The 25,931-nt window shown below is 39.9% G+C and overlaps 1 protein-coding gene across 4 annotated transcripts; it reads right to left on the bottom strand.

The window, feature by feature from the left end:
• Window positions 1-1,370: 1,370 nt before the first annotated feature.
• Window positions 1,371-25,931, bottom strand: LOC113119860 (protein capicua homolog). Of its 4 annotated transcripts, none has more exons than XM_026289567.1 (20): window positions 25,758-25,931; window positions 18,689-22,405; window positions 17,702-17,833; window positions 17,431-17,581; window positions 17,150-17,243; window positions 16,719-16,901; window positions 15,201-15,333; window positions 14,803-15,087; window positions 12,754-12,851; window positions 10,133-10,982; window positions 9,107-9,246; window positions 8,849-9,009; window positions 7,944-8,131; window positions 7,463-7,864; window positions 6,629-6,801; window positions 6,420-6,544; window positions 5,818-5,969; window positions 5,401-5,532; window positions 5,186-5,308; window positions 1,371-4,011 (listed from the first exon to the last, which is right to left on the bottom strand). In XM_026289567.1, the coding sequence occupies exons 2-20, from the start codon at window positions 22,236-22,238 to the stop codon at window positions 3,740-3,742; spliced, it is 7,344 nt and encodes a 2,447-aa protein (XP_026145352.1). In that variant the 5' UTR covers window positions 22,239-22,405; window positions 25,758-25,931; the 3' UTR covers window positions 1,371-3,739. The 4 variants fall into 4 exon arrangements, with proteins under 4 accessions (XP_026145352.1, XP_026145353.1, XP_026145351.1 ...); XM_026289568.1 differs by having other exon boundaries at window positions 5,186-5,311; window positions 7,974-8,131; XM_026289564.1 differs by having other exon boundaries at window positions 3,740-4,011; window positions 5,186-5,311.

Genomic DNA, 25,931 nt, shown 5'->3' with positions numbered 1-25,931 from the left:
CAAATCAGTCTGAGAACAGATTTAAATTGTGAACAAATAAGGGAATAACTTCTTTTTGCACAATCATTGAGAATTGTGAATTTTTAAGCTTTCAAGTATTAAAGGTCTTACTAGAAAATCAAGATTTTTACAGATACCCTCAGGTCAAGTTATTTTGATTAAAATAAAGATAATTTGAATCCACTTACTTAAGAAGGCATATATATCAGGTATTAGATATAAGATAGTTTCTCAGATATTTAAGAGTTTAATAAATATGAAGAAGCATTCTACAAGTTATATCAAAGAGAAATGGATGACTGAGAGTGGAATAATTTTTACTGATGAAGAGTTGTCAACTGTATGGAAATTTCAGTGGAAATAAACTAGGTCATTAAATTGGAAGGAATACTGTTGGAAAAACATTATTAGATATTTTATAACACCAATACAAACAGCCAAATACAGTAATAATACTTCAAAATGCTGCGAAACCGTGGATGTAATGAAGCAAACCATTACCATATATTTTGGGAATGTCTACATATTTAAGAGTATTAGAAAGAAATACAGGATGCTCTAGAACATATTTTTAGACGAGACATGCCTCTAGAATGCAAATGACTGTATTTTGGTTGTCCAGATAATAGCAATAGATAAATACCTGATGGGTGTGCTTTTGGCAGCCAGTAAGAAGGCAATCACACGCAAGTGGTTAAAACAAGAGAGACCAACATTAGATGATTGGATAGATGTGGAAAAATGGAAGAATTGGGTGGCATATATATCAGAAAGAAGAACAGATTTTGATTAAAAAAATTATATGATAATAATATATATTTGCATGTGTAGGTAATAATAATTTTCATAAGGCATTTGAGAATATAATAATAAGCCATGAGTTTTTTAAGGATGGAATTTAACTAAAACATATGTTCTTTCGCTGGATGTATATAGTTACAGTTAGAATCCAGAGTACAATTTATTTTACAAAAATATTAGCCAATTGTTCATAACTGCATTTGTAAAGACACTTTGTGATTGTAATGAGAAATATATGTAAACTGAAATACACTGTGATTGTACTGAAATGAATGATCCAAATAAACATAAAATAACAAAAAAAAGAACTGATAAAGAAGAATATATTATAATAGATTATTAAAATTACACTCTGCATCCATATGCTTTTTTAAATATCCCTCTGATTTATCATGCACAATAAGTTATTTCCGTATACTAATAATACTGATAATAACTATTATAATTAAATAATTGTACATTAATTCAAATAAAATTCATATAAGACACAAATTAAATAATGTGTCTATCCATCCATCCATCGCATACCTTTATTATACATGCAATAAGAACTACACAAAAAACAAGCGTTGTGTTAGGTCTTTAATTTTTTCAATAATCTCTTGTTTAGAAATATTGCACATGGTCAACATGCCTGTTGATGAGTTTACACTCACCTTTCTCATTCTAAAACTCCTTCTCCAAAGTAAAGACAGTTTATTGGATACACAATCATAAGGTGTACACGCATACATGTGCAGGTATGTGTGTGTGTGTGCAAGCATTTGTCTGTCGCTGGGGGAAGGGAAAGAAAGGGCAGATCAATCAGGTTCAGAATCGAGAAGAATGGTTATATATGCCTGTTTCTCCTCGCACACGTCAGTAGCCACCAGTTTTCAGGCATAAGCTAACAGTCTTTTTAATGTAGTGCCACTGCATTTTCAGGAGGGAAAATACAAACAGCATTTGCTCCGGAGTAAGTTTGATTTGTCAGGGTGAATGTAATCTTTAAGCACATACGCTCACACACACACACAAACATTTGTATATCATGGACATATAGAAATATATAGGTATATTTTTACATTTATATAGTCACACATTCAAGTGAAGACTGAGTAGCATTTTATACTCATCACTCCTTCTCTTTCAGCAAAACCAGACGCAAGAAAGTGCTAGGTTACTTTTTTTTTTCATTTTTTTTTTTCAGTTTGGATTTCTTTCTCGATACTCATTGATTTTTCCCCCCACTCTCCTTTCAATATATATTTTATATAACAGCTTGTACAGTGAAAATCTATGGCACTAACAGGTCACTCGTCTACTTCAAAAATAAATTCCCACCCACGTCCTATTGCACCAATGAAAGAAGAGGCAGAGTAAGAAAGAGGAGATCCTGAGAAAATGCCGCCCCAGCGCTGGTCTCGGGTCAGCTTTCCCTTGCGTAATCCTGAATCGAAATGAAAGCTTACTCTGACTCCAGACCAGCGCTTAAAGTGGCGCTTTCCATCAACACTTCAGTTAAAAGTCTTAAGGAGATGAAAAAACAAGGGCTTTCCTTACGGGATGCGGAAAGGGAGAATCGAACGCAATGGAACAAAGTCGTTGGTTAGTTTTTAAATATCTAAAAACAAATACTTTCCTGATTTAAACCATGGTCTAGGACCATATATTGTGCAAACACCTGATTGAAATATAAAAATGAAGGAAAGAGACAAGGAAAAGAACACAGAGAGAGCCTCCCCAGCCATCACGGACATATATATATATATATATATATATATATACAGTGTACAGGGAAAAGCCTAAGTTGGCGGCCAGAGAAGAGGAGCTTCAGCTAAGAGGCTAAAACAGAGTCTTTTTTATTTTCGATGTAATCGTTTCAACACTTAGATAGCTGGATTAGTCCATGCTGAAAATATTACTAGAGGAAGAAGAAGAAGAGAGGCGCAAGCTAATACAAAATAAGATATCAGTCAGTTCCACCGTTACGACACAACAACAAAACGACAAAGCAAAACTACACGTTGATTCGAAGAGGGGTAGTGTCTCTATTCGTTTGCGTCTTCTTTATGAGGCTAGGACAATGTTTTTCTCACTCACTTTTGAATGTGCTGTGTTGTTGTTGTTGTTGTTTATGCGATTGTGGTGGTCGCCGTAGCCTCTGTTTTCTACTCCGCTGGTCTACGTGATAACGAGTCTGGAGTTGTTGCTTCTGGGACCAAAAAACAAACAAAAAAAACCCCTGTGAATTTACAGCCCGTGCTGAAGAACAGTAACAGCCGATGCATGTACACCATCACGGGGGTGTAACATTCGCACGAAGACCCTTCTCCTCCACCGGCTATTGCTTTCCTCCGTCTCTCGGCCTTTACAAATAAAAGTGCAAGCGCATTTGTACCCCCTCCCACCCAACCCACCCTATCCCTGTTTTGGATTGAAAGTTACCGGTACCTCAAACAGTCTAATCTCTTATCTAAAACATTCAGCCATTTGATAAAATCTGTGCTGGCCCCATGCAGGGGGCTCTACTGAGTGTGTGCAGACAGGCTGGTTTGGTGCTGCCTGTGGTGCAGCATTGAAGGGCTCTAAAATTCCGACAGAAAGTGAAGCCACGCCCTAATGCAGAGGTGGACCAATGACGGCCTAACACGAGTGGCATATGCAAATGAGTGTGACCTCATGCGCTCCTTGTGCAAGTCGTTAATGTGTGAAAGTGATATTATTATGTAATTGCATAAAGTGTGTGTGCGCGCGTGTGTGTGTGTAACTGTGCATAACAACAGAACATCAACGAAGTGAACGCAATGGCAACGAAATCAGTTAGACTAGGAACGAAGCAAAATCCACATATGTGCTGAACTGTATATCGCCAGCGGAAATGGGTTTACACATTTCTAGAATCCATCCCTACATTCGTCTTTAATTCTTTTGTTTCGCTCGTCTCCTTCGTCATTCTTTATCTCGACTCCTGCGGCTCGCCCATGTCTTTCTTTGGCTCTTCCGTGGCCCTGCCCCTCTCATCCGCATCGGAATTCTCCCTGGCCGCTGGATTGGATGGTCCGGGAGTAGAGGCGGAGTCAGAGCTTCCACTGGCCACGCCTCCCATGGTTTCCGAACTGCCGGCATTCTGCATGATCTTCTGCCTTACCTCGCGGATCTTCAGCTGCAGGCACACCTTGCTGGGAAACGTGTCCGAGTGGCGAGCTTGGAAGGCAGCTGTGGCTTGCGCTGTACCAGAAAGAAAAAAATATGAGATTTACGGGGGGGGGGTTTTCATTTGATGCTGACAGTTAAAAACAAAAATAAATATGTATATCATTTTTCATTTTTCATCATATCATTTATCATTTTTCATAAATTTGATAACTGTAAAAAAAAAAAATGTTGAAAAAAATATATTAATTATAAAAAAAATGTTTTATTGATTTATAAAAATGATCTTTTATCACACGTTTTTAAGTTTATATCTGGCTTTTTCTCAGAATTGATATGTAAAGTCAAAATTGAAACAAACTCTGAATTCTGGTGGAAATATTTTAAAAATGTACATTTTAACATTACTACAGTCGTCAGTGTCACATGGTCCTTCAGAAATCATTCTTATATGCTAATTTGCTGCCCATTTAATTCTTACTCTTACCAATGTTGTGAACAGTTTTTTTTTTTTTAGGATTCTTTGATGAATAGATCATTAAAAAAAAAAAAAGATTTATTTGAAATTGAATTTTTTCGCTAAACAGTAGTATGATTTCAATGGACCCTTTGTTTTGTCCAGTTTTTTACTGGACAGCAGCATCATAAATCCTTCCAAAAAAAAAAAAAGTGTATGCACATTTATAACACTATAGTTTCTATTGTATTACCATTGCGTCAAATTACAAAAAATTTGTTAACGCTAATGCGGGGGTGCTTCTGATGCAGTGACGGTACATTAGACATTATTCTGAAAACACTATCATGGAGTTTTCTTTTGCTATTTGAGGAAATGGGAATGCAAAAAATATATTTGTGGTACTCTCCCTATGATGACTTCCTCTGCTGAGAAACCCGGAAATGTTAAAAATGACATGACATACAGCCAGGTGTATGGTGACCCATGCTCAGAATTCGTGCTCTGCTTTTAACCCATCCAAAGTGCACATATACAGCAGTGAACACACACACACACAGTGAACACACACACAGTGAACACACACACCCGGAGCAGTGGGCAGCCATTTATACTACAGCACCTGGAGAGCAGTTGGGGATTCGGTGCCTTGCTCAAGGTCACCTCAGTCATGGTAGTGCCAGAAACTTAAACTCTCTAACCACTAGGCCATGACTTCCCCCTTTTTAAAAGGGTCCATTCAAGTCAAAAGTCTGGCTGTGCTGTACTGAGAGATGGTTAACTTGATGTTACCCGAGGGGAAGAAGCCGTGCTCCTGGAAGAGCTGCATAACGAGCGCACGCCGCTGGTCCAACATCCTACGCAGAGAGGAAGGCGGCACACGGTCAAACTCCTCCAAAATATGCTCTGTCTCTCCTGCTAAACACAAAAGATAAGAAAACACACATGAATACATATTTTTATGCACGGGTTCATGAGACTGAGTTTAAAGATCAAACTGAGCCCACCAGCCCTGTCGAAGGTAAAGATGTCCCCCTCACACTTGGCAGCACTCTTGGGTGTGTTGGGCTCTGAGCTGCAGCTGGACAAGCAGCGACTCTTCCTCCGAGGTGAACTGGGGTCGTCAACAGAGTCTAGATCTAAGGAGGGGAAGAAAAGGTTATGAAAGAAGGGATCAAAATCACCCAAAAAGCAAACGTTAGGCACAAAGTATCCCTTAGATCCCTTTCCCTAGCTTTCTTCCCAATGTAGTTGTCTAATAAACCTGACATCGTATATAACAAATTTTACTGGCTTTAGTTTCTCTTTTGTAAGCTGCTTTAGATAAAAGCATTTGCTAAATGGATAAATGTACATGTGATTGTTTGAGAAAAACTTGGTTTTTGTCTTTGCATTTTTTCATTATATTTATAATCTTCTCTGACCTGTAGAGTTCCTCCGCTTCCTGCGGTAGCTGCCCAGGATGGCTCTAGGGGAAGTTGCTAAACTCTGTAAATTGGGAGAGGGCAGTACATCTTCAGGCTTGAACTCTGGCAGCTCTTTAAGACGCTCTTCAAAAGAGGAGCCAAACAGCGCCCTGCGGAAGAGCAAATATAGCTGTTACAAAATGAAATAATAATTGTCATATCAGCAGGGAAATTATGTAATAAAGAGAATGCAGAACAACTGTCTTATAACTCACGTAAATAGTACTTTGTGAAAGATATGAGCAGAAATGGAGGGATGTGACTAACCAGTGACTACTAATTTGGAGTAAATTTAACTTTATCTAGTCTTTACTGAATGAATTACAGCTGAAACAAAGCAATATATTAGATCCAAAATGTAAACTTTAAACCGGACCTTCAAACCGAGAGTAATCTCAATCTTAAAAATGTTAACTTCAAACTGAAAATGAGAAATGTTCCCTGGCAACTGACTGAAATAAACAAGTTTGAGTTGAAGTGCTAATATTCCAGCTAAACTACAAATAAAATAAAAATAAATTAATGCTAAATAACAAATTATTACAAATAATGCCACTCACTTGTCACCAGCATCTGTGGGGGTTTTCAGTGGAGGTGGGCGGAATTTGGTCTTTTTAACTGAAGGGGAGTCAGTCTGCAAAGGGGGTGGTGGGGGGTCCAAAACAGAAGCTTCCCTGCGTCCTGGCTGAAATAAAACAAAACATGATTATGGAAGATTGTGGGGATCTGAACCTGCACGGTTGAAAACGGTGTGAGAAAAGCGTCTTACCTCTCGACTCTCGTCTTTGCTGTTGATCTCAGCTTGACTCTCGGTCTCTCCTTCCATCGCTCTTGCTCTCTCAGCTCTCTCTGTTTGAGACGGGACCCCTCCAACATCTCTCTCAGACTCTCGCTCCAGTTCGCTCCCTTTCTTTCCATCCTCCTTCCCTTCACAATGCTGACCTATTGAACATTTTGAACATGACTTTGAACATAAGGGACTGAAAGAACATACAGTAAAATGCAAATGCATAATCAATATTTAATGACAACTGCTGTTAAAGATCTCGAAATAGCCATAATATCCATTTTGCAGTATCTTTTGAAGTATCGATGGCTAGTATAACCAAAAGCTTATATTAACCGTGGCACAAAATAAATATTTTTGTAGATTTTCTTTTTTTTTTTTTTTAGATACTTTAATGAATAGAAAGTTTAAAAGAACAGCATTTATTTGAAATTATATATTTTTTTCTAACAACATAAATGTCTTTATTGTCACTTCTGATCTATTTAATGCATCCTTGCTGAATATAAGAATTGATTTAATAAATTTACTTTTTAAAAGTCACTTTACACACACACACTCACGTACAATAAAAACTATTTTTGATGCACATTTTAAAGTGTTATTTTTACGTTGCATGCCCCTCATTTGGTAATAACAGTCAATTATGCATCATTATATGCAACTAACTCTAAACCAAACCCTATTCCTGAACCTGACCTTACAGTAAGTACATGTTGTTAATTATTACTCATTATGTATAATTTCTCTATAACAAGGAGGAGACACCTTAACTTAAAGCCAAATTTGTAACTGAGATGATTGAGGTTCCTTCACCTTTATTTGTGTGCTGCACCGATTCCTCCAAACCACTAGGTGGCGTCTGATGTCCATCCTTTGACACCACCAGGTCTCTCTGTTTCTCCATCTCCTTCCTAGTTTCTGGTCCTCTCTCGTTTTCCATGTGCATGTTTCCCTGAGACTGAAGCTGCGGGTCTGTCTGTGCGTGTGGTTGCGCAGCCGCGGCTGAGGGGGTCTTCTCTGGATGCATTGAGGATGATGCTGGAGCTGATGTGGAACTTTCTGTGCTTTGTGGCACGGCTGTCACTGACACAACTCCTCCGGCTAAGCTGACGCTGGGGTAAATGGCGGTCACAAGTTGATGGGTGGCCGTTGAGGCTTGTGCAGGTTGTGACAATCCACCCAGGGGTGGGCATGGAGCCAGGAGGGGTGGCTGACCTGCGGTAGAAATTGAATGTTGTTTGTCATGATGTGTTAAATATGTGTTGATGGTTTAAAGAACAGTTATAACACTCACTTGCAACAATAGGTTGAACCAAGGCCTGACCAGCTGGTGCAATTGCAGTGAAGCCAATGGTCGCCACTGGAGATTGTAAAAAAGATGGAGCCGCAGGTGACGGGGTCTGGTGGGTGGAAGAGACTGCAGGTGTTGAACCCAATGGAAAAGGAGCTGTAACTCCAGGAGTTGACTGGACATATGTGATCCTGTGAACAAAAGCACAGCAGAAGTTAGATTGGAGACACAGTGGCTTTTCCCAAAACAGACATGAATCTGGATCTCTCTTAACACTCCTGTCAAAGAAATAAACTCCTAACTCTAATTACTCAAAATTACAGGATGAACAATTGATAAAATTGTATAAAAGTGTTGATTTTTACACCATTGCTTTAGTTTTAGACAGTGTGTTTTTTGACAAAAAAAGTCCTTTCAGTGTAGATATTTAGTTTCATCATGCCATATTCAAAACTGTAATTAACTTCACATATAATTTTAGAAATAACAATGCATTTCAGAATTTTCATATTTGTCAGTAATTGTATTATCATTTGGTGCCCATGATTAAATATTAAAATATTTAATAAAATCATAAATTTATTAATTTTTTATTTATATACATACATACATACATACATACGCATACATACATACATACATACGCATATATATATATAAATATATATGAGTATGTATGTATCTATATACAGACAGACAGACAGACAGACAGACAGACAGACAGATAGACAGATAGACAGATAGACAGATAGATAGATAGATAGATCAGATGTTGTTCGAAGCCCAACAAGAATGTTGATCCAGGAACATGTCCTACTTGGCACAGTCACTAGAAGGTTAGACTGTGTTATGTTTCAGTGCTCAGATGTCTGGCAGCAGTTTTAAAAAGACAGTGGGCAGTAAAGTACCTTGTAGGTGGTGGCGTCAAGAGCACCGTCTGAGGAGGGGTGGGCGCAGGGGCCATGACAGTCGCGGTTGGCATAGAGACAGGAAACGAGTTGCCGGTATGCACCGATCCTCCAGGATGCACATTTGTTTGGACCACAGGCATTGGTGCAATTTGAATGATCTGAAAAGCAAAGAAGCGCATGAAGCCGACACATCTGTTGCAAATACAATAAATGCTTCTCACTCCTGTAGCGGGATAGTAGCTCAAGCCAATCTACCTTACTTCCTGGTTGAGTCCCATGTTGAACAGGAAGGGGTGGACCCACCAGGGAAATTGGCTGCGGAGGTGTAGATCCTGTTCCCATTGTTGCCATGGGAACCAACATCTTGCTCTGCAAGACTGGGGACTGTGCATGAACTGAGCGGAGAGATGAAAAGGACTGATATAGTAGAGACCGAGAATAGACTTGATAAACACTGTGCATAATCTTGATCCTTGTAAGCGTGGGAAACCTCATTAAATCTATTGAAACGCATCAATAAAGCTCACATTCCCTTGGATGAGGACACATCAGATAATATACAGGGTTCCCACATGTTTTGAAATGAATTTCACTGACTTGGTCATGAATGAGTCATTTGTGAAGTGGTTCGACTGAGTCATTGAACCAATTCACTCACACTTCAAATATTGGGCTTGTTTTACACCAAATGCAATATCCAGTCCAGTCATACACAACCATAGGTTTTGCTCTGTTAAACCTATAAAACAGAAACTTGAAAATATCAGTGCTGTCCAAAGGTTAAAATAATTACACTTTTTTCAAATTGACCTAATTTACCTTTAAGAAATGTTTTGAGTACCAACTCAAGCATATTAGAATGACTTCTAATGTGATTACAGAAATAATTTACGATTTAAAATACATTCAAATAGAAAACCATTATTTTATATTGTAACAACATTTCTGAATATTACTATTTTTACTGTATTTGTAACAAATAAATGTAGCCTGGGTGAGTGTAATAGATGAAAACGCCCTAAATCCCTAAACGGTACGGTAATGTACACCAATCACACAATTTTTTTAAGGGAGAAAATTAAATGTTATTAAAAAAAAGTCTAATGTCTATTATTTACTTAGTAAATAATAGACATTAGACTTTTTTTTTTATGTCCATTGATTTAAAGATTTGATTGATTTACATGAATTTTAAAGTCCTGAAAATCCCTGTGGGAACCCTGAATTTATCTGAACATGTGCTGGGTTTCTTCACCACAAGTGAACTGCCCCAAATCTCACCTCCACCTGCCGTGCTGACTCCTCCCACCGCTGGGACTGAAGCATATCTTAATCCTTGCCCTGCCCCTGAATGTACACCATTGGCCAGGCTCACATGGGTGGGTGCGGCACTGGACAAGGTTAGGACGCTGGAGGGCTGCTGGGAGGAGGGACTGTTGGGATTGGCAGTTGCAGGTAGAGTTGGAAGAATGTACTGCACCTGTGTTACGGGTTTCCCACCACTAGAGGCAGCAGGGAGGAACTGGTGATGAAGCAGGGGAAGGGGTACTGCGCTGTTATTAGGGGCTCCGTTGCATGGAGTAGGTTGTGGTGGGGTGATGAGCTGAACGGTGGGTTGGTTTTGGAAGGCTCCTCCCAGGACTAGGCTAGTTACTAAGCTTCCTTGCCCATTAGGTTTGGGAGAAGAGGAGGGAAAGTACCCACCTCCTCCTGCTCCGCCAGCACCGATCAGTAGCTTGGGCTTCCTGTCTGGAGGAAGGGTCCCAACAGCCACACCCCCATCAGCTGGCTTGCTGGCGATGGGGATAGGGGTGCTAGTGATGGGACGAACAACATTGGTCACTACAGTGGGGGCCATCCTGACAGCACCTTGCAAAGGGTATGTCCCGGGATTGTGTGGCAAAGTGGTAGTTATACCAGTCACGGAGGCTGAATTAACATGGAACAAAACCTGCCCTCCTCCACCTCCTACTTTGCCTTCTTGAATTCCCCAATTATCCAGTTCTGCACCACCCATACCTCTCTTCTCCTTCTTCTCCAGGTTCTTTTCACCCCCATCTTCAATGTCTTTGTTGCCAGTTGTGCCAGTCGGAGAGAGCGCCGAAGAGGAATGGACTGGTTGGAAGGTGCGCTGAAGAGAAAAAGATCATTTGTGACATACAGTAAGATCACTACTATACTCTGATTATCTGATCATTTCATTCACATTTATGCTTTATTTGATGTCAGTGTCAGTGTGTGTGTTTCATAACTGCACATACAATTACGATTCAAATATGCACAAAGTTCATGTATGGCTTCAGACCACTGTGATTTTATATTGACATTACATTTACACATTTGGCCAACATTTTTTTCAAGCTATAATCTTTTAATGTTCATGCATTCCCTGGGATGCATGACCTTAGCATTGTTTGCATCAGATTTTTTTTTTTTTTTTTACTGTTTTAGCTCCAGGAAGGCTCAATGTGGAATATAGAGCCAAAGTCACATGTCATGTGTACTACTTTAAGTTAGTTTTGTTGTTTCTGGAAGAAAATATAGTAAATGTTGTATATACTGTATATACATACATATATATATATATATATATTATTAGAATATCATCAAAAGTTTATTTATTTCACTAATTCACTAAATGTCTTGCATACGTCTGTGTGTAGTGGTTCTTGAAGCACTGACTCCTGCTGCAGTCCACTCTTTGTGAATCTCCCCCACATTTTTGAATGGGTTTTGTTTCACAATCCTCTCTAGGGTGTGGTTATCCCTATTGCTTGTACACTTTTTTCCACCACATCTTTTCCTTCCCTTCGCCTCTCTATTAATGTGCTTGGACACAGAGCTCTGTGAACAACCAGCCTCTTTTGTAATAACCTTTTGTGTCTTGCCCTCCTTGTGCAAGGTGTCAATGGTTGTCTTTTGGACAACTGTCAAGTCTTCCCCATGATTGTGTAGCCTACAGAACTAGACTGAGAGACCATTTAAAGGCATTTGCAGGTGTTTTGAGTTAATTCGCTGATTAGAGTGTGTCACCAGGTGTCTTCAATATTGAACCTTTTCACAATATTCTAATATCCTAAAATACTGAATTTGGGATTTTCCTTAGTTGTTAGTTATAATCATCAAAATTAAAAGAAATAAACATTTGAAATATATAAGTCTGTGTGTAATGTATGAATATAATATACAAGTTTCACTTTTTTAATGGAATTAGTGAAATCAAATATACTGATAAAAGCTATAACAGTATCTCAGTTATACTAAAATAATGACACAAGGATGAGTAAATAATGACAGAACTTTAATTTTTGGGTGAACTATGCCTTTAAGGCAAAGAGTCTGTTTAGTGAACCATCTAAGAGACAGAACACTTCGAGACATCTGCTGCCTTGTGGGGTATATCCACTGGCATGGAAATCCTGAAGAAATAATAGTTACTTGCCAGACAACCAAACACACAGATGCAGAAATAATCTGGTTTTATAAATAATAACTAGATGAGAGCAATTATAATTTCAGTTGCTATGGAAATTAGGCTTATCTAATTTAAAGCATATTTCTTAACAAACAGAGATGGTCTTTTCATCAATTAAATATAAACATTAACTTTATTCTAGATGACATATGACAGCTGGATGCAGTTAGGAGGTGAATAAAATTGACATTTTTAAAACATCAAGATTTTATAACTTGTGTAATGTGAAAGTGTGCTTTTGTCACTGTTTTTAGTTTGCATGTAGTACAGAACATTTAATTATTTAAAAATGACCTAAAACTGCATGCATAACAATATAACAGGAGGATAAAAAAAGGTTAAAAATAGTCGAACTCTAACAGATGCACTGTGGGACATATTGCTTTACATATCATGCAAACTACCCATGTGATGTATTAAGTGTTACCTTGCTGTCAGCTTCATCTGCATGCTCGTTTTCATCATCGCTGTCTGTCACTCTCTCTTTACACTTCAGGTCAATGGAGCCGTCTGCAAATGAGTCTTCTGTGGGGGAATCACACGTTAGCTGTGAGACCAGGGCTTGCAAATCTCACACTCATGGGACTGAGAGCTTGCCTTTCCAAAATGAATTAATGATGTTTGGATGGTGGTGGTGGTGCATCAGAGAGCACAGAGCTCGTGGGAGACACAGACTCAAGAATCAGTCAGGACTGACTAATAATGAGAAAATAAGAATGGAATGCAAAACACTTGTAAAATCAAAACCGAATCGCTGAAAGTATCATTTTCTGATGCTGTGTACATTCCACAGCATTATCTACAGATCAGGGGGTTTTGGGGTCTTATGTTTTCCAAAATGCAGAATTCAATCATAGAGATGGAATTTACTGTGTAACGCGGAATGACACAGAACTTGACTAAATCTGGATCAATAAATCAAAAGTAGGGCTGTACACAAATCCTGATATAAAATAGAGTCTGTGATTATTAAACCATGAAAAGGCTGTTTAAATATGATGTGTGCATGTTCTGCATGTCTGTGTAAATGAGTGACGCAGTCTCATCTACTGCACTTAAGCGTCAACCGTTTCACTATACGAGGACATTCAGCTTCTGCTGTATGACAATTTGTTTACAAAAAATAAAATAAACTGTTCAAATTTAATTTGATTACATTTTAAGATATTTTAAATTAAGTTAAATTAAATTAATATGTTAAGGTTTTACATATGTGTCCCTGGACCACAAAACCAGTCAAAAAGGTCAATTGTTTTAAATTGAGATTTATACAACATACGAAAACTGAATGAATGAATGAATAACTTTCAACTGATGTATGGTTTGGTTTGTTAGGATCGGACAATATTTGGTTGAGATACAACTATTTGAAAATCTGTAATCTGAGGGTGCCAAAAAATGTAAATACTGAAATAAATCACCTTTAAAGTTGTCTAAATGAAGTTCTTAGCAATGCATATTACTAATCAAAAATTTACTTTTGATATATTTATGGTAGGAAACATACAAAATATCTTAATGGAACATGATCTTTATTTAATATCCTAATCATTTTTGGAATAAAAGAAAAATCGATAATTTTAACATATTCAATGTATTGCTGGTTTTTGCAACAAATATACCCCAGCGACTTAAAACCCTGGTCCTGGTCCAGGGTCACATATTTATTTGATTAGCAATTCAATAATAACCACTTTATCACTTCAATAACACAATTGTGAAACACAGAATCCAGAAAAATTTAAACAGACTTCACAGAATTTCAAAAACAAAACAAAAAAATATTTACATTTTTAATAAATCATTAAATTATAAAAAGGTTATGAATGTAAAAAATGGAATGAAAAATGGAATCCAGAAAAAATAAAGTGGATTTCATAACTGTTTTTTCAATAGATCCAGACCTCGAGCATGAAATGTGCGGCTTTCTCTTGGCAATTCTATATAATAATTTCATTACAGATTACATATCATTACTTAGAATGTTTTAGATAACATTTTATTTTAATATTACTCAATACTTAAATGTATAATTACACCATAACGACAACACCATAAAATAAAGTGTAATCAGTTTGTACTTTTCTGAAGAAACTACGAGTGGTGCATATGCAAAACTAGCCAAAGTGATGCCAATGAGATCTGGATGGTAGCTAGGGCATTCAAGGTTGCTGCTATTTATCATATTGCCAAAGATGTATCCATCTTACATTTAATGTACGGCAATTTGTAACTTGACCTTCCATGTCATTCACTTCCAGTTATTTGTAGCAGCCCAAAACAAATCTGCTTGATATTGCAAACCTGTATTTCTTATCTTATTTTAGTGTATTATAAACACACTACGGTTTGTAGTGTAAACAGTACCATTTGCTACACTCCAGTTATTTACCTACAGCGGCTAATGAATCACATTCACAGAAAACAGCTCACTTTTGTGTTGCAAAATGAGGTGGATATGATGCACATAATTTACCTAGGACATCATCATCCCCCTCTTCGCAGATCACCATAGGCTCTTCATCACTGGTCACATCCTCACTCAGTCGTTGAGGGTGAGCAGGGGCACGGGGATGAAACGGTCCCGTGCTTTCCAGCACTCTCTCCTTCTCCCTCCTCTCCAAAGTATGCACAGCGCTCTGGGAAAAGGCGCGAGGCCGTTGAAGCTGCCCTCCCATTGATCCGTGACCGTCAGGCCGAGGTGAAGTCCAGCTGGGTCCTGCTCCTTTGTGGTCTGCCCCCTGAGATGCAGAATGGGCCTCTGGGGAAACAAAGAAAGTTAATGCAGCATCAGTTGTGTTTCACACTACTATGCACTCATAGTTTCACACGACCAACAGACGCCCACGCATATAAACAAACTCCCACACAGACCTGTGCTTTCAGACATGCTGCGCTCGCGAGCTTCTTTGGCCCCTGGAGTTCCCCTGCCCTCAGACAGGGACTTCCTTCTGTCCTTGTTACACCATTTCCAATCAGGGTGAGCTCGGAAATGAGCCTCCTTCACCTAAAAGAGAGAAAGTGAAAAATAAGTGTACTAAATGCATTTATAATACATTTATTTTTTGCTAAGTATACTACAAATACATTTACATATTTAAGTAGTTAATTAAAATACCCTGCAATTATACTTAAGGTATGCTAAACTGCAACAACAAATTTTGTACTTAATGCACTTTAATTGTGAGGAAATAGTGCTTAAGTCCATTTAAAGATATACTAAAGAATATTTAATTGTGGATCTATTGCAAATATACTTTAAATACACCCTTAAATATCTTGCAATATTATTCAAAGATCATACAAACCTCATCAATATTGACATTAAAACCTATTGTAGGCTTAATATTAAGATGTGACACTCTAAATAAAGTTGAATTATTTTTTTTATCAGTAAGTCTCGAGGTATTTGCCAGTAATTATGTTAATAGATTTGAACTATGGTTAATATGAAATAAATGTATTTTAAATATAGTAATTTTGTTACACTGGGAGTTACTTATAAGTTAATAATAAAGTAACAGGCTCAATCAATAATAACAGTACAACTCTTGGATCGTGCACATATTCAGGTTTCTAATATTATTTACTCGAAAATAATGTAAATGCATTCTTTTTTTATCTGTGACCATTTTATTTAATACATTTGTAATCAATGTAGTATTAATAATTGATGAATGATTAATTTAAATAACAATACACTACATTAGCATTTAAATGTTTGCGGTCAAAATAATAATAAAAAAAATTAGTCATTATGCATTACATTTTTCCAAAAGGATAGTAATACTACTTTATATTGTTAGATATCTATTTAAAAAAAATGTATTGATCAAAAATAGTAAAAATAAAAATGTAGTGTTGTTGACATAAAAATATTAAGCAGCACAACTGTTTTTAACATTGAGAAGAAGAAGAAGAAGAAGAAGAAGAAGAAGAAATGTTTGTTGAGCTCCAAATTAGCATATTAGAGTGATTTCTGAAGGATCTTGTGACACTGAAGACTGGAGGAATGATGCTGAAAATACAGCTTTGCAACACATGAATAAACTACATTTTAAAATACACCAAAACAGAAAACAGTTGTTGTAATTGTAATAATATTTAACACTATTACTGATTTAGTGTATTTTTGATCAAACAAAGGAGCCTTGATTAGCATGAAAGAAAAAAAAAAGAAAAATTTGAATGATACTAGTGCATACTGGCATTAATTTGGCCATCAACCATCCTGCTTTCCAGATTTTTGCATCTATAGTACATACTTTATATCGACCACTGTAAAACTGAAATCAGTTTATCACAAATTCAGATGTAAAACCAAGTTTTAACTTCAAGTTATGTCTTAGGAAAGACAATATATTTGATAATATTTCACAAAAATGACTGTACCTGGAAGGCAAGATCATGATACTTCTTCTTCTCTTTGGGTCCCAGCGCGTACCACCACTCACCCAGTATTTTACTGACGGTGCGGTTGTCCTGGTTGGGGTGCCGCTGGTGAACCAGTGCACGGTGCCGCTTACTAAAGATCATAAATGCATTCATCGGCCGTCTGATGTGGTCCTTTTCCCTCTTTTCGGTTTGAGCGAGAAGAGACAGAGATTGGAGAAATAATGAGTGTACATTTACACGACTTTACACACTTTCAACAGAAGATAAAAAGGGAAATGTGGCAATGGCAATGCTTAATTCTGTGGCCTGAAAACCTTGACAAGTTTCTGGGTAATTTTTGGCGAGGCTGTCTAGTGATACTCAAAGGAAACCAGGCAACTGATAAAATCTTTTAAAAAAAAGGACACTAATAGCAGACCGAAACTTACCTTCTTGTCACCTTCTTTCGGGAGTGCACTGAGAGATTGTGTGCGTCTTTTCACTGGACTGGTGGATGGAGCAGTGTCTTGAGCTGGGAAAAAACTTTTAAAACAAAATTGCATAAAAAACATTAGGCAAACCGTAAAAAAATGTAAAGATAAAATTATTGTGACTTTTATAAAAGGGCATTTCCCCCTAATATGTGCATATTACAGCTATTTTTTTTTTACTATTGTAATCTAAATGTTTGCTGTCATTGTCAAGAGGTGAAATGCAAACAGATATTTACAGGTCATCAGCATCACTCTCGGTCTCACTGTCACCTCCTCCCTCCACGGGTGGGTCTTCAGCAGGAGGAGGTGGGCAAGACGGGGAACCTCTCTGTGGAGTTGGATGGTCAGTAGGTCCCTCAGTCACAAGGGCAACTCCACAGCGAGGTTCTGCAAGTTTATTCAGTTTCAAAACATCAACAGAAAACATATTCTGAATGTGATTTTGTGTATATTCTATTTCTATACAAGAAAATATTACAATGTCAAATTTTAGCGATCAGAAGTTACCTTTGCTCTGATTTACAAGTGTTTGGCCATCTGCAGGCTGCATGGACATTTTTGTCTGGCTGGTCTCCAAAAAAGGAACCAACGAATGCCACGCGAACACTGGCACAGAGCGGGGCTCCACATTGGTCCAAACTAAAAGCAGAAACAGACAAGCCTATTATATATTCACACGACTCTTTCGGAAAACCTACAGCCTCTTTATTCTCTTAGGAGGGAACTGGTGAAAAGGTGCCTTTCTATGTCGGACTGAACCTGAATGTAAGCCATTCATGTACATGTCTGTATATCGGTGATTGGTGAAACAAAGAAAGTGTGTAACTGTCTTGTGCATCTGTCATTCCAGACATCTGTGTATCTCAGATTAAGTACTCATGAGAATCAGGGCGGTCCAGTAACCCTCTAGCCATGCATGTCTGGGCAAGTTCCCTTGTATCATTTCAGACATGCTGCAACTGTCCAAAGAAACACTGACCCTGAAAGCACAGTGCATTCTTCACTACACACACCCAAACACACCTGCTGCTGACCAGCATACCAAAGTCACTCTGACCCCCCTTATTTTTACAGTTTGTCAGCCTGAGAGGAAATAGAAAGTGTTTGTTGGTGTCCTCCAACTTACAAAACATATTTTGGCCTGCACAAACTAATCCAGAAAAAAAAATCTCTTTTGTAAAAATAAACTATAAACAAATTGTGCAAATAATCAATTTGGATAAATGTGAATAACTGCCTAGATAATTTGGAAGAATTTGATACTACTTAAAAGAACACTGAAATTGACTTCACTGAGATTTACTCTGAAAGTCTAGCGATACATGAGAATCTATAACTTTTACAATGCTTTTGAATCGTAGTTTACAAATAATATAAAGTTAGCACATTCACATTCCAAAATTATTTTACATACTTTAAACTGTTAGTCGCTATGTTAATAATTCACAAACGTTAGTGTTATAATTGGTTTTATTCATCTTTAAGGTTTCTTACCAGTGCCAGGCCGTCCCATGATGATGTCTTTGCGAGGAGCAGGGTGAGGGGACTCAGCTGGCAGGATGAGGGGCAACAGAGCAGTGGGTGAAGGATGGCAAGCCACAGGCTGTGGGAGAGAACCACCTGCAACTGAAGGCCCACCCAACTTCCTCTCTTGCTCTTTACCTCCTGAGCCAGATAGTGCAAGGGTAGGTCCAGTGGTTGCATTAGAGGTGGACACATTCAAAGCGGCAGAGTTTGAATGGGCGGGATGCCCAGAAGCCACAGTTGTCAATGACTGAGAGGAAGTCACCAGGACTAAAGTGGGAGCAGGATTACGAAGAAGAACGGCTCCGTTGGTGGCAGCACCATTTATGGGCACAGGGGCCTGGAGGCCCACGGCATGGTGAAAGGTCTGGCTGTGCTCCCTAGAGCGTGAGCTTGCTCTACGGCTCAGTGGACCATCGCTGAATTTTGCCAACGGCACATCAGGGTTACGAACAATGACAGGTGAATCGCGTAGGGGAACGATACGACGTGAGCTGGGATCCTGTGGCAGTGGCGAGGGTGGTGTGGGAGAAACCAGCATAGGGGGTGGAGTGGAAGCGGCAGAGGATGAGGGTCGGCTTGTGATGCTCCTCTGTCGAGAAAATGAGAGATATGAGGGGGTGGTAGGCTGGCTTTGAGGGGATAGAACCCTGAATGCTGCTGCGTTGAGGCTGAGGCTGGGGTCATTGAGTTGGGGATCAGATTTCCCATAGTCTGATGTACTAGGCAGCGGGGGTGGGGGGACATCAAGTTTACGTTTACTGGGACTCATGGGTACAGTGAATGTCAAGTTGTTCTGAAAAGTGGGGACGATGTGGCCAGAGATGTGGCGCTCACGTTCTGAGCTGGGAGTGCCAGGGATTTTAGTGCCACTGAGGTGGCGAGGGCGGCGAGGGGTCAGTGGTGCTGTGATGGGGCTGAAATTATCTGGGCGGATGCCAAATAGCGTGGGCGAGGGGGATGGCGCAGGTGAGAATGGTGACTGATTGGATACAGGTGAAAATGGGGGCGTGCATGAGCGTGAGCTTCCTAGTGAGACCAACATATTTGCAGCCTCGCACTCGTCAAAGTCAAAGCGCGACATGTCACGTGTCAGTTCTTGTGGTATAAGAGAAGTCATCACCAGACGTGGTCGAGAGTCCCCGCCACGGCTGCTGGCTTCACTGCTGTCTCTTGAGTTGTCGTCCCAGTCATATTCGCTGCTGGTGCGTCCACCTAAACGAAGGTCAGGTGTGATGGTGCCAGTGCTACTGGCGCCACTCCTGTCTCGGCCAACCCCGCCTCCGGATTCCATCTCTTTGGTGCGCATGGAGAGATGCCGAGAGCAGTAGCCACGCCTCTGAGACTCCTTCGAGCAGCCTTCACGTGAGCAAAGTCTGCGCCACTGCTTTCCGTTGAACTTCTTGCGGATGCCTGTAGGGGTGCACACCACATCGCCCTTCTTGTACTTCTGTTGAGCGGCCGTGAGGGGTGTGCGGGACCGTGACGAAGAGGATGAGGATCCAGAGCCACCCCCTGATGCACCATGTAAGTTGGAGCTGGGGGTCTTGTCCAGGGAGCCTTGAGAAGAGCTTGGGGGCAAGTGAGGAAGCTGGGACGTGGATGAGATGACTGCTGCACCTGTGGCTGAACCCAGGCCCAAGAGCATAGGGGGGTGATTTGGGTGAGGAGCAAGGGGCAAATGGGGTGTAATCGGGGTACTGAGCCCTCTCACCACAGAAAGGTGAGGGCTGAGGTAGTTTGGTTTAGAAAGAATGGGCCGATGCTGAGAAGGAGCCCCAAGAGCTTTGCTTCCCAAGGCAGTGATGCCACCATCCCTTAGCTGGCTAAGACAGCTGACTTCCAAGTCCACACCATCTGGGGTGGATGAATAAAGATGATGGGGTTGATGATGCTTTTGCCTCTCCCTTTCTCGTTCTCGTTCCCTTTCTCTCTCTAAGTGCCTATGCAAGTCTCTTTCCTGATCCTTCTCTCTGTGGGTTTCCCAGTCTCTGTTTGGGGGCACACTGAGTACAGATGTGATGGCAGTGTTAACGACAGAGGACGAAGAATGGGGTGAGGGGAAAGGTTGCAGCAAACTCTGAACAAACGTTGGTCTAGTCAGTTGAACCACCTCCTGCTCCACTTCCATGTCCTCTCTTTCCTCCCACTCTCGTTCTCTTACCCTCCTTCCATCAATACCTGGCTCTGCTGGCTGGGCTGGCTCAAAATCCCAAGGAGGAACCAGAAGACGGAGATTTTGTCGTGAAACCCAAATGGCCTGAGCCCTTCCGTCATCTTCCACACCACTCCTCTCCTTTCTCTCATCAGACCGATCTTCCCTTAGCTGAACACGGTATGGGAAAGACACAGCTGGGTGTGGATCTACTTGAGTGACTATACCTTCTCTGTACCACTTTTGTGCTCCCTCACTGCCCTCGTCACCTCCTCCGAAGGGGATGCAGACTAGTGATCCTATAGCCACCGGGGCCACACCAGGAGGTGAGGCATCTAAAATAAGGTCAACAGAATCAGTAGCAACTCGAAATGGATACTTGCATATGGTCTTTTCTCCATTAAGTTGCACCTCCACAATCCCATGCTCCTCGCTAACTCTCCGCACAACTCCAGTGCGAAACACACCAGATATTTCCCGGCCCCGATCGTGAGGCCAGCCTTCCCCTAATCTTGGACCCTGTCGGGCCAGAACTCTCTGATTTTTTAGACCTTTGGCGAGGACACCGGCTACACCGGATGACAGGCTCTCCTGTGAGGATGTCGAAGTGCTATGTGCTTGTTGCTTTTGGGAGTTGGAGTTAGAATCACGTCTTGAAGTTGTCACGTCTAGGTCAGCCGAGTGTTCGCTGGCTGTGTCGGTTGAGGAGCAACGCTGTGGACTGGATGCGCTCGGCCCGTCCCTTTCTCTGCACTCACCTGCAGTTCCACCTGTAGGCCCAGTTACATCGTTGTGTCCATACCCAGTGATGTTATCCTCAGCCAGCTGGCTTTGACCGTGTAGGTCCGTGTGTGCAGCAGAGGCAGCTGGACCCTGACTAGCACTACTTCCGTTATGAGAGCTGCTGCTGCTCTGTGGGGGAGTGCTGGGAGTGCTGGCGTTGCCATGGTTTCCGGCATAGTGCTCTGAGGTGTACTTCTTCTTGGGCACACGGGCCTTAAAAGTGGCTGTCTTGCGACTAGATGAAGGGTTGGGGCTGTTGCTGGCGCTGATTGTACTACTGTTGCTGTCACTCTGTGTTCCCCCAGACTTTGAGCTTCTGGGGCATTCCTCTGTCTTCCCAAAATCCACTGCTATACTGAGGGGCCCCACCTTTTCCGGAGACCCGCTTCTTGTCATTGGCCCTTCCTGTGATGAGTCAGAATTTGAGGAGATATGTCTCTTGGGAGAGGTAGATGAAATTTGGGTTTTTTCCTCTGTTTCTCTCTTCTCTTCCTGTGGGCTACTGTCCGCTGTCCTCTTCTTACCTCCCTTGGCACGAGTGGATGGGGGCGACCGCCTTTCTTGCTTTTTAATGGGCTTCATCTTGTCTTGCTCTAAGAGAGTTTCTAATGCTCCTGATTTCCTGCGAGTCCCAGCCTATCAATATCTTCCACTCTGTTTCCCTCTTGCATCCCGCCCCTTCTCTTTTTCTTCTGTTCTTGTCCAAGCCTCTTCCTGTTTGCGCTGTCCTTTCCTTCTTAAATTAGATCCTGCAATGAAACACAGTACATGAGATGGAGCAGTTTGTAATGCAGCACTACAATTCTCATATAGAGGACTGGGAGTATAAAAAACAGAGCATACAACCAAAAACAAGTTAGTGCACAAAATAAAGTTTTAAGTTTAGTACCTAATCTTATCTAAACATCTTGAGAAGTGTGAATTTATATAACGTAGTCTTAAAAAGTGAATATAACACAACTTAATACAAGAAAATTTGACAACGACAGAACACAAAGAAAAATGCTTGCCCAGACAAGTCACACACACACTTTGGTTTTTGGCTGGATCAGAGGAGGCGGGGGAATTCCTTGTTCAGTGGTATTACTGTGACTCTAAGGCTCTATCTCGCTCGCTCTTTCAAATGACCTTTTTGCATTCGTTACAGAGACAATCCACCCCTACAGTCCTCACTTCCTGTCACAACACTACAAACATCTCAATGTACAATACCATCCTTACACATTACTACTTACGCATTCTTTCCTCCTACCAAAACACCATTTTGTACACCATCAAGCCTTCTGTTTAAAGTCCATTTAAAACCCACATATATGTTATCAACATTAATGTTTGCAAAATATATATTTAGACACTTGGATACACTTTCTACAACCCAGTTTAAATACACTCTACAGATTACAAATAATTCAGTATAGTCAAATGACAAATAATAAAAAAATTTAATATCTCCAAATACTGCATGCAGGGTTTATGCCTATAAAATATGACTGACTGTTTTTTATTAAATTACGGATGTGCATCTAACGATGATTAAAGGTCAGAACATGAATGACCTCTTTTGATAAGCCAGTGCATGCTGGAATTGATGAAGATATAACAGATAATTTTAGGTCCGCAATGCAAAACTGTCCCATTCTTGTGAGCAGAAACCACAATTACCACACTGCCATTTGCACTGTAAGACAAGTTTGCAGGCAATATGCAAATCTAAGATATGCAGTATATAACCTTCAGTAAGACAATTCCATCATAAAATAGTTTACTAAGACCTGCTATGACTTTTATTGCTAGGTTATGTAGGTGAGTAAAATGTTGGGGTCAATAAACTTATTCCATTGCATATAAGATAACACAAACTAAATAATGAAAGGTTCTATTTAAAAGGCCACTCAGTTATTATACCAATAGTACCACCGGTTCTGATTTTATCCTGACATCACTTTATATTTTTTAATCATTGCACCCTTTTATGGACATGTAGATTGCATGCTCATACATACAATTATATTTGTGCTTTTTTTTAAGTCATGCTTGTACAATTCAATACTTTATAAACACTATTAATTGAATATAACTTGTATATGTTTTATAATTATATAATAAGTAGTAGTTACTGTCAAATCTGCATGACACATTTTGTTACGTGATGACAACATGGCAACGCCCATAAGGTGGCAACCCGCTTCATATAGGAAATGTATATAACGTTAATGATTTTGTAACTCAAACCCTAGAGCATGACACCAGCAACATCAAGGTTATGTGTTTGATTCCCAGGGAATCAATGAACTGGTAAAAAGTATGCATTGAATGAGTCACCATAAAACGAAACGTCTGCGAAATACATCAATTAATACAATTTATTTATTTATTTAGATTAGATTCAACTTTATTGTCATTATGCAGAGTACAAGTACAGAGCTAATGAAATCCAGTTAGCATCTAACCAGAAGTGCAAGAATATAGTGAAAAAAAAAAAAAGTGAAAGTGACGTGACATTCAGCCAAGTATGGAAACCCATACTCAGAATTCGTGCTCTGCATTTAACCCATCCAAAGTGCACACACACAGAGCAGTGAACACACACACACACACACACACACACACAGTGTGAAACACACACCTATTTATGCTACGGTGCACAGGGAGCAGTTGAGGGTTCGATGCCTTGCTCAAGGGCACCCAAGTCGTGTTATTGCCGGTCCGGGATTCGAACCCTAGGGTTAGGAGTCAAACTCTCTAACCACTAGGCCACGACTTCCCCCTAAATATATAGTGTTTCATATACATATAAGTGCAGAGTAAGTGAAGCTATGATTTACAGAATGTACAGTGGAGTTGCTATATACAGTATTGAGCAGAGTTTATACAGAATATAAATAGGAATGTAATGTAGGAATTATATGTACAATATGAACAATATGAACAGAGCAATGTAGGATTATATATACTTCATGAACAGCAGCAACGTAAGAATAGTGGTAATAAATACAGTTGGATGAGTGTTCAATAGTATTGTCAAACAATGTATTCTATGCAAAATAACAGTAGTGCAATGATATTTTTATAGAAATAGTTTACTGTGCTTTGTACAGTAACAACTTTAAACAGTTTACAGTGTAATTTATTTATTTATTTTAATGTGTGTAAAACTCTCTGAACTGGCAAAAGAAAAGAAAAAAAAAAGGTTTATATGCAATGCACTAAATGGGTATTTAACTTCCCTGGCATGCCCACCGCACTCACTGACCCTTCAAGTAACAATTATAACTCAATCTTGTAATGACTTGCCAAATGCACAATAAGAAATGTTCCCATGCAACAGCAAGATTCCAAATACACACAAATGTTCTAAAACAAAGTAACAGCCCTGTTTGCCATCAACAATGGAGCTGCTGTCGTCGACTTGCGAAAGTTTTGCTGAGTAGTACATACACCGCCGTATCTGTGTCAAGCGCTTTTATTGGTCGTAGTGCCCTACTCTACGCTTACAACCACACTATGACACAGTCGAGTGCTGTAGGCCTGCTCCAGAACACAAGGCCGCAGAGCAGTTCCCGTCTCCCTGAGGATCCTGACTCGAGGGCGACCCGTGTTATTAAACATGAGATAAACAAAACAAACAAACAATCCTTCTCAAATATATGCGCCTATAGGGTATAAATATGAAAACATCCGAACTGAATTTACTGAATGCATCTGAAAACATATTATTATAATATAGACAAGTTTAAGGACCAAAATAATCGCGTTGTCTTTACGTAAAAAACCTATAGATATAATCAGTGACAGTTCCTGGAAGGCAAAGGAATACATGAAGGCAGTTCGTGGAAGCTGTAGCTGTTGTGTCACACAAATATTTTCAGGAAAGAAAGTTTTTAGGCTGACTGTGCACCTCCACCCCTCCCTTTCAATGTGTGTGTGTGTGTTAAAATGCTTACTCCGCCATTTTATAGAATCCATAAAGAGGAAAATAAACAACTGACGGCGAAACATTGTAACGTTTGATGGATCCGCGACGTAAAGGCGAAACACAGCATTAAATGTAACGTTATAGGCAGATGACTGCAGTACTGCAGATGAAAGGTTTCAACTCACCCCGTGAATATTTACAGTGCCGTCGAAATGGTGTCAAGGCGAAAACCAAGCCTATAAAAACCACGGAACCCCGAGAAAGCTTTTGCAAAGAGTGTTTTTCTTCCGCAAAATGAGAAAAAGTCCAGCCGTCGGTGTTCCAGGGTACTCTACAGTCGCAAAATGGTGAATGAAGCT

Source organism: Carassius auratus, chromosome 19 (assembly GCF_003368295.1).
Source record: "Carassius auratus strain Wakin chromosome 19, ASM336829v1, whole genome shotgun sequence".
NCBI classification, from domain to species: Eukaryota; Metazoa; Chordata; class Actinopteri; order Cypriniformes; family Cyprinidae; genus Carassius; species Carassius auratus.
Note: the sequence above shows the minus strand (reverse complement) of the source record. Positions and strands in the feature narration are given on the sequence as shown.

Coding starts and splice junctions, on each gene's coding strand:
- LOC113119860 (XM_026289564.1), bottom strand. CDS start 22,238: ATGAAGCCCATTAAAAAGCAAGAAAGGCGGTCGCCCCCATCCACTCGT. Junction 17,244..17,430: donor GAGAGTGATGCTGATGACCT/GTAAATATCTGT, acceptor TTGTTTTAAAAG/TTTTTTCCCAGCTCAAGACA. Junction 9,010..9,106: donor GGACTCAACCAGGAAGTAAG/GTAGATTGGCTT, acceptor TTTGCTTTTCAG/ATCATTCAAATTGCACCAAT.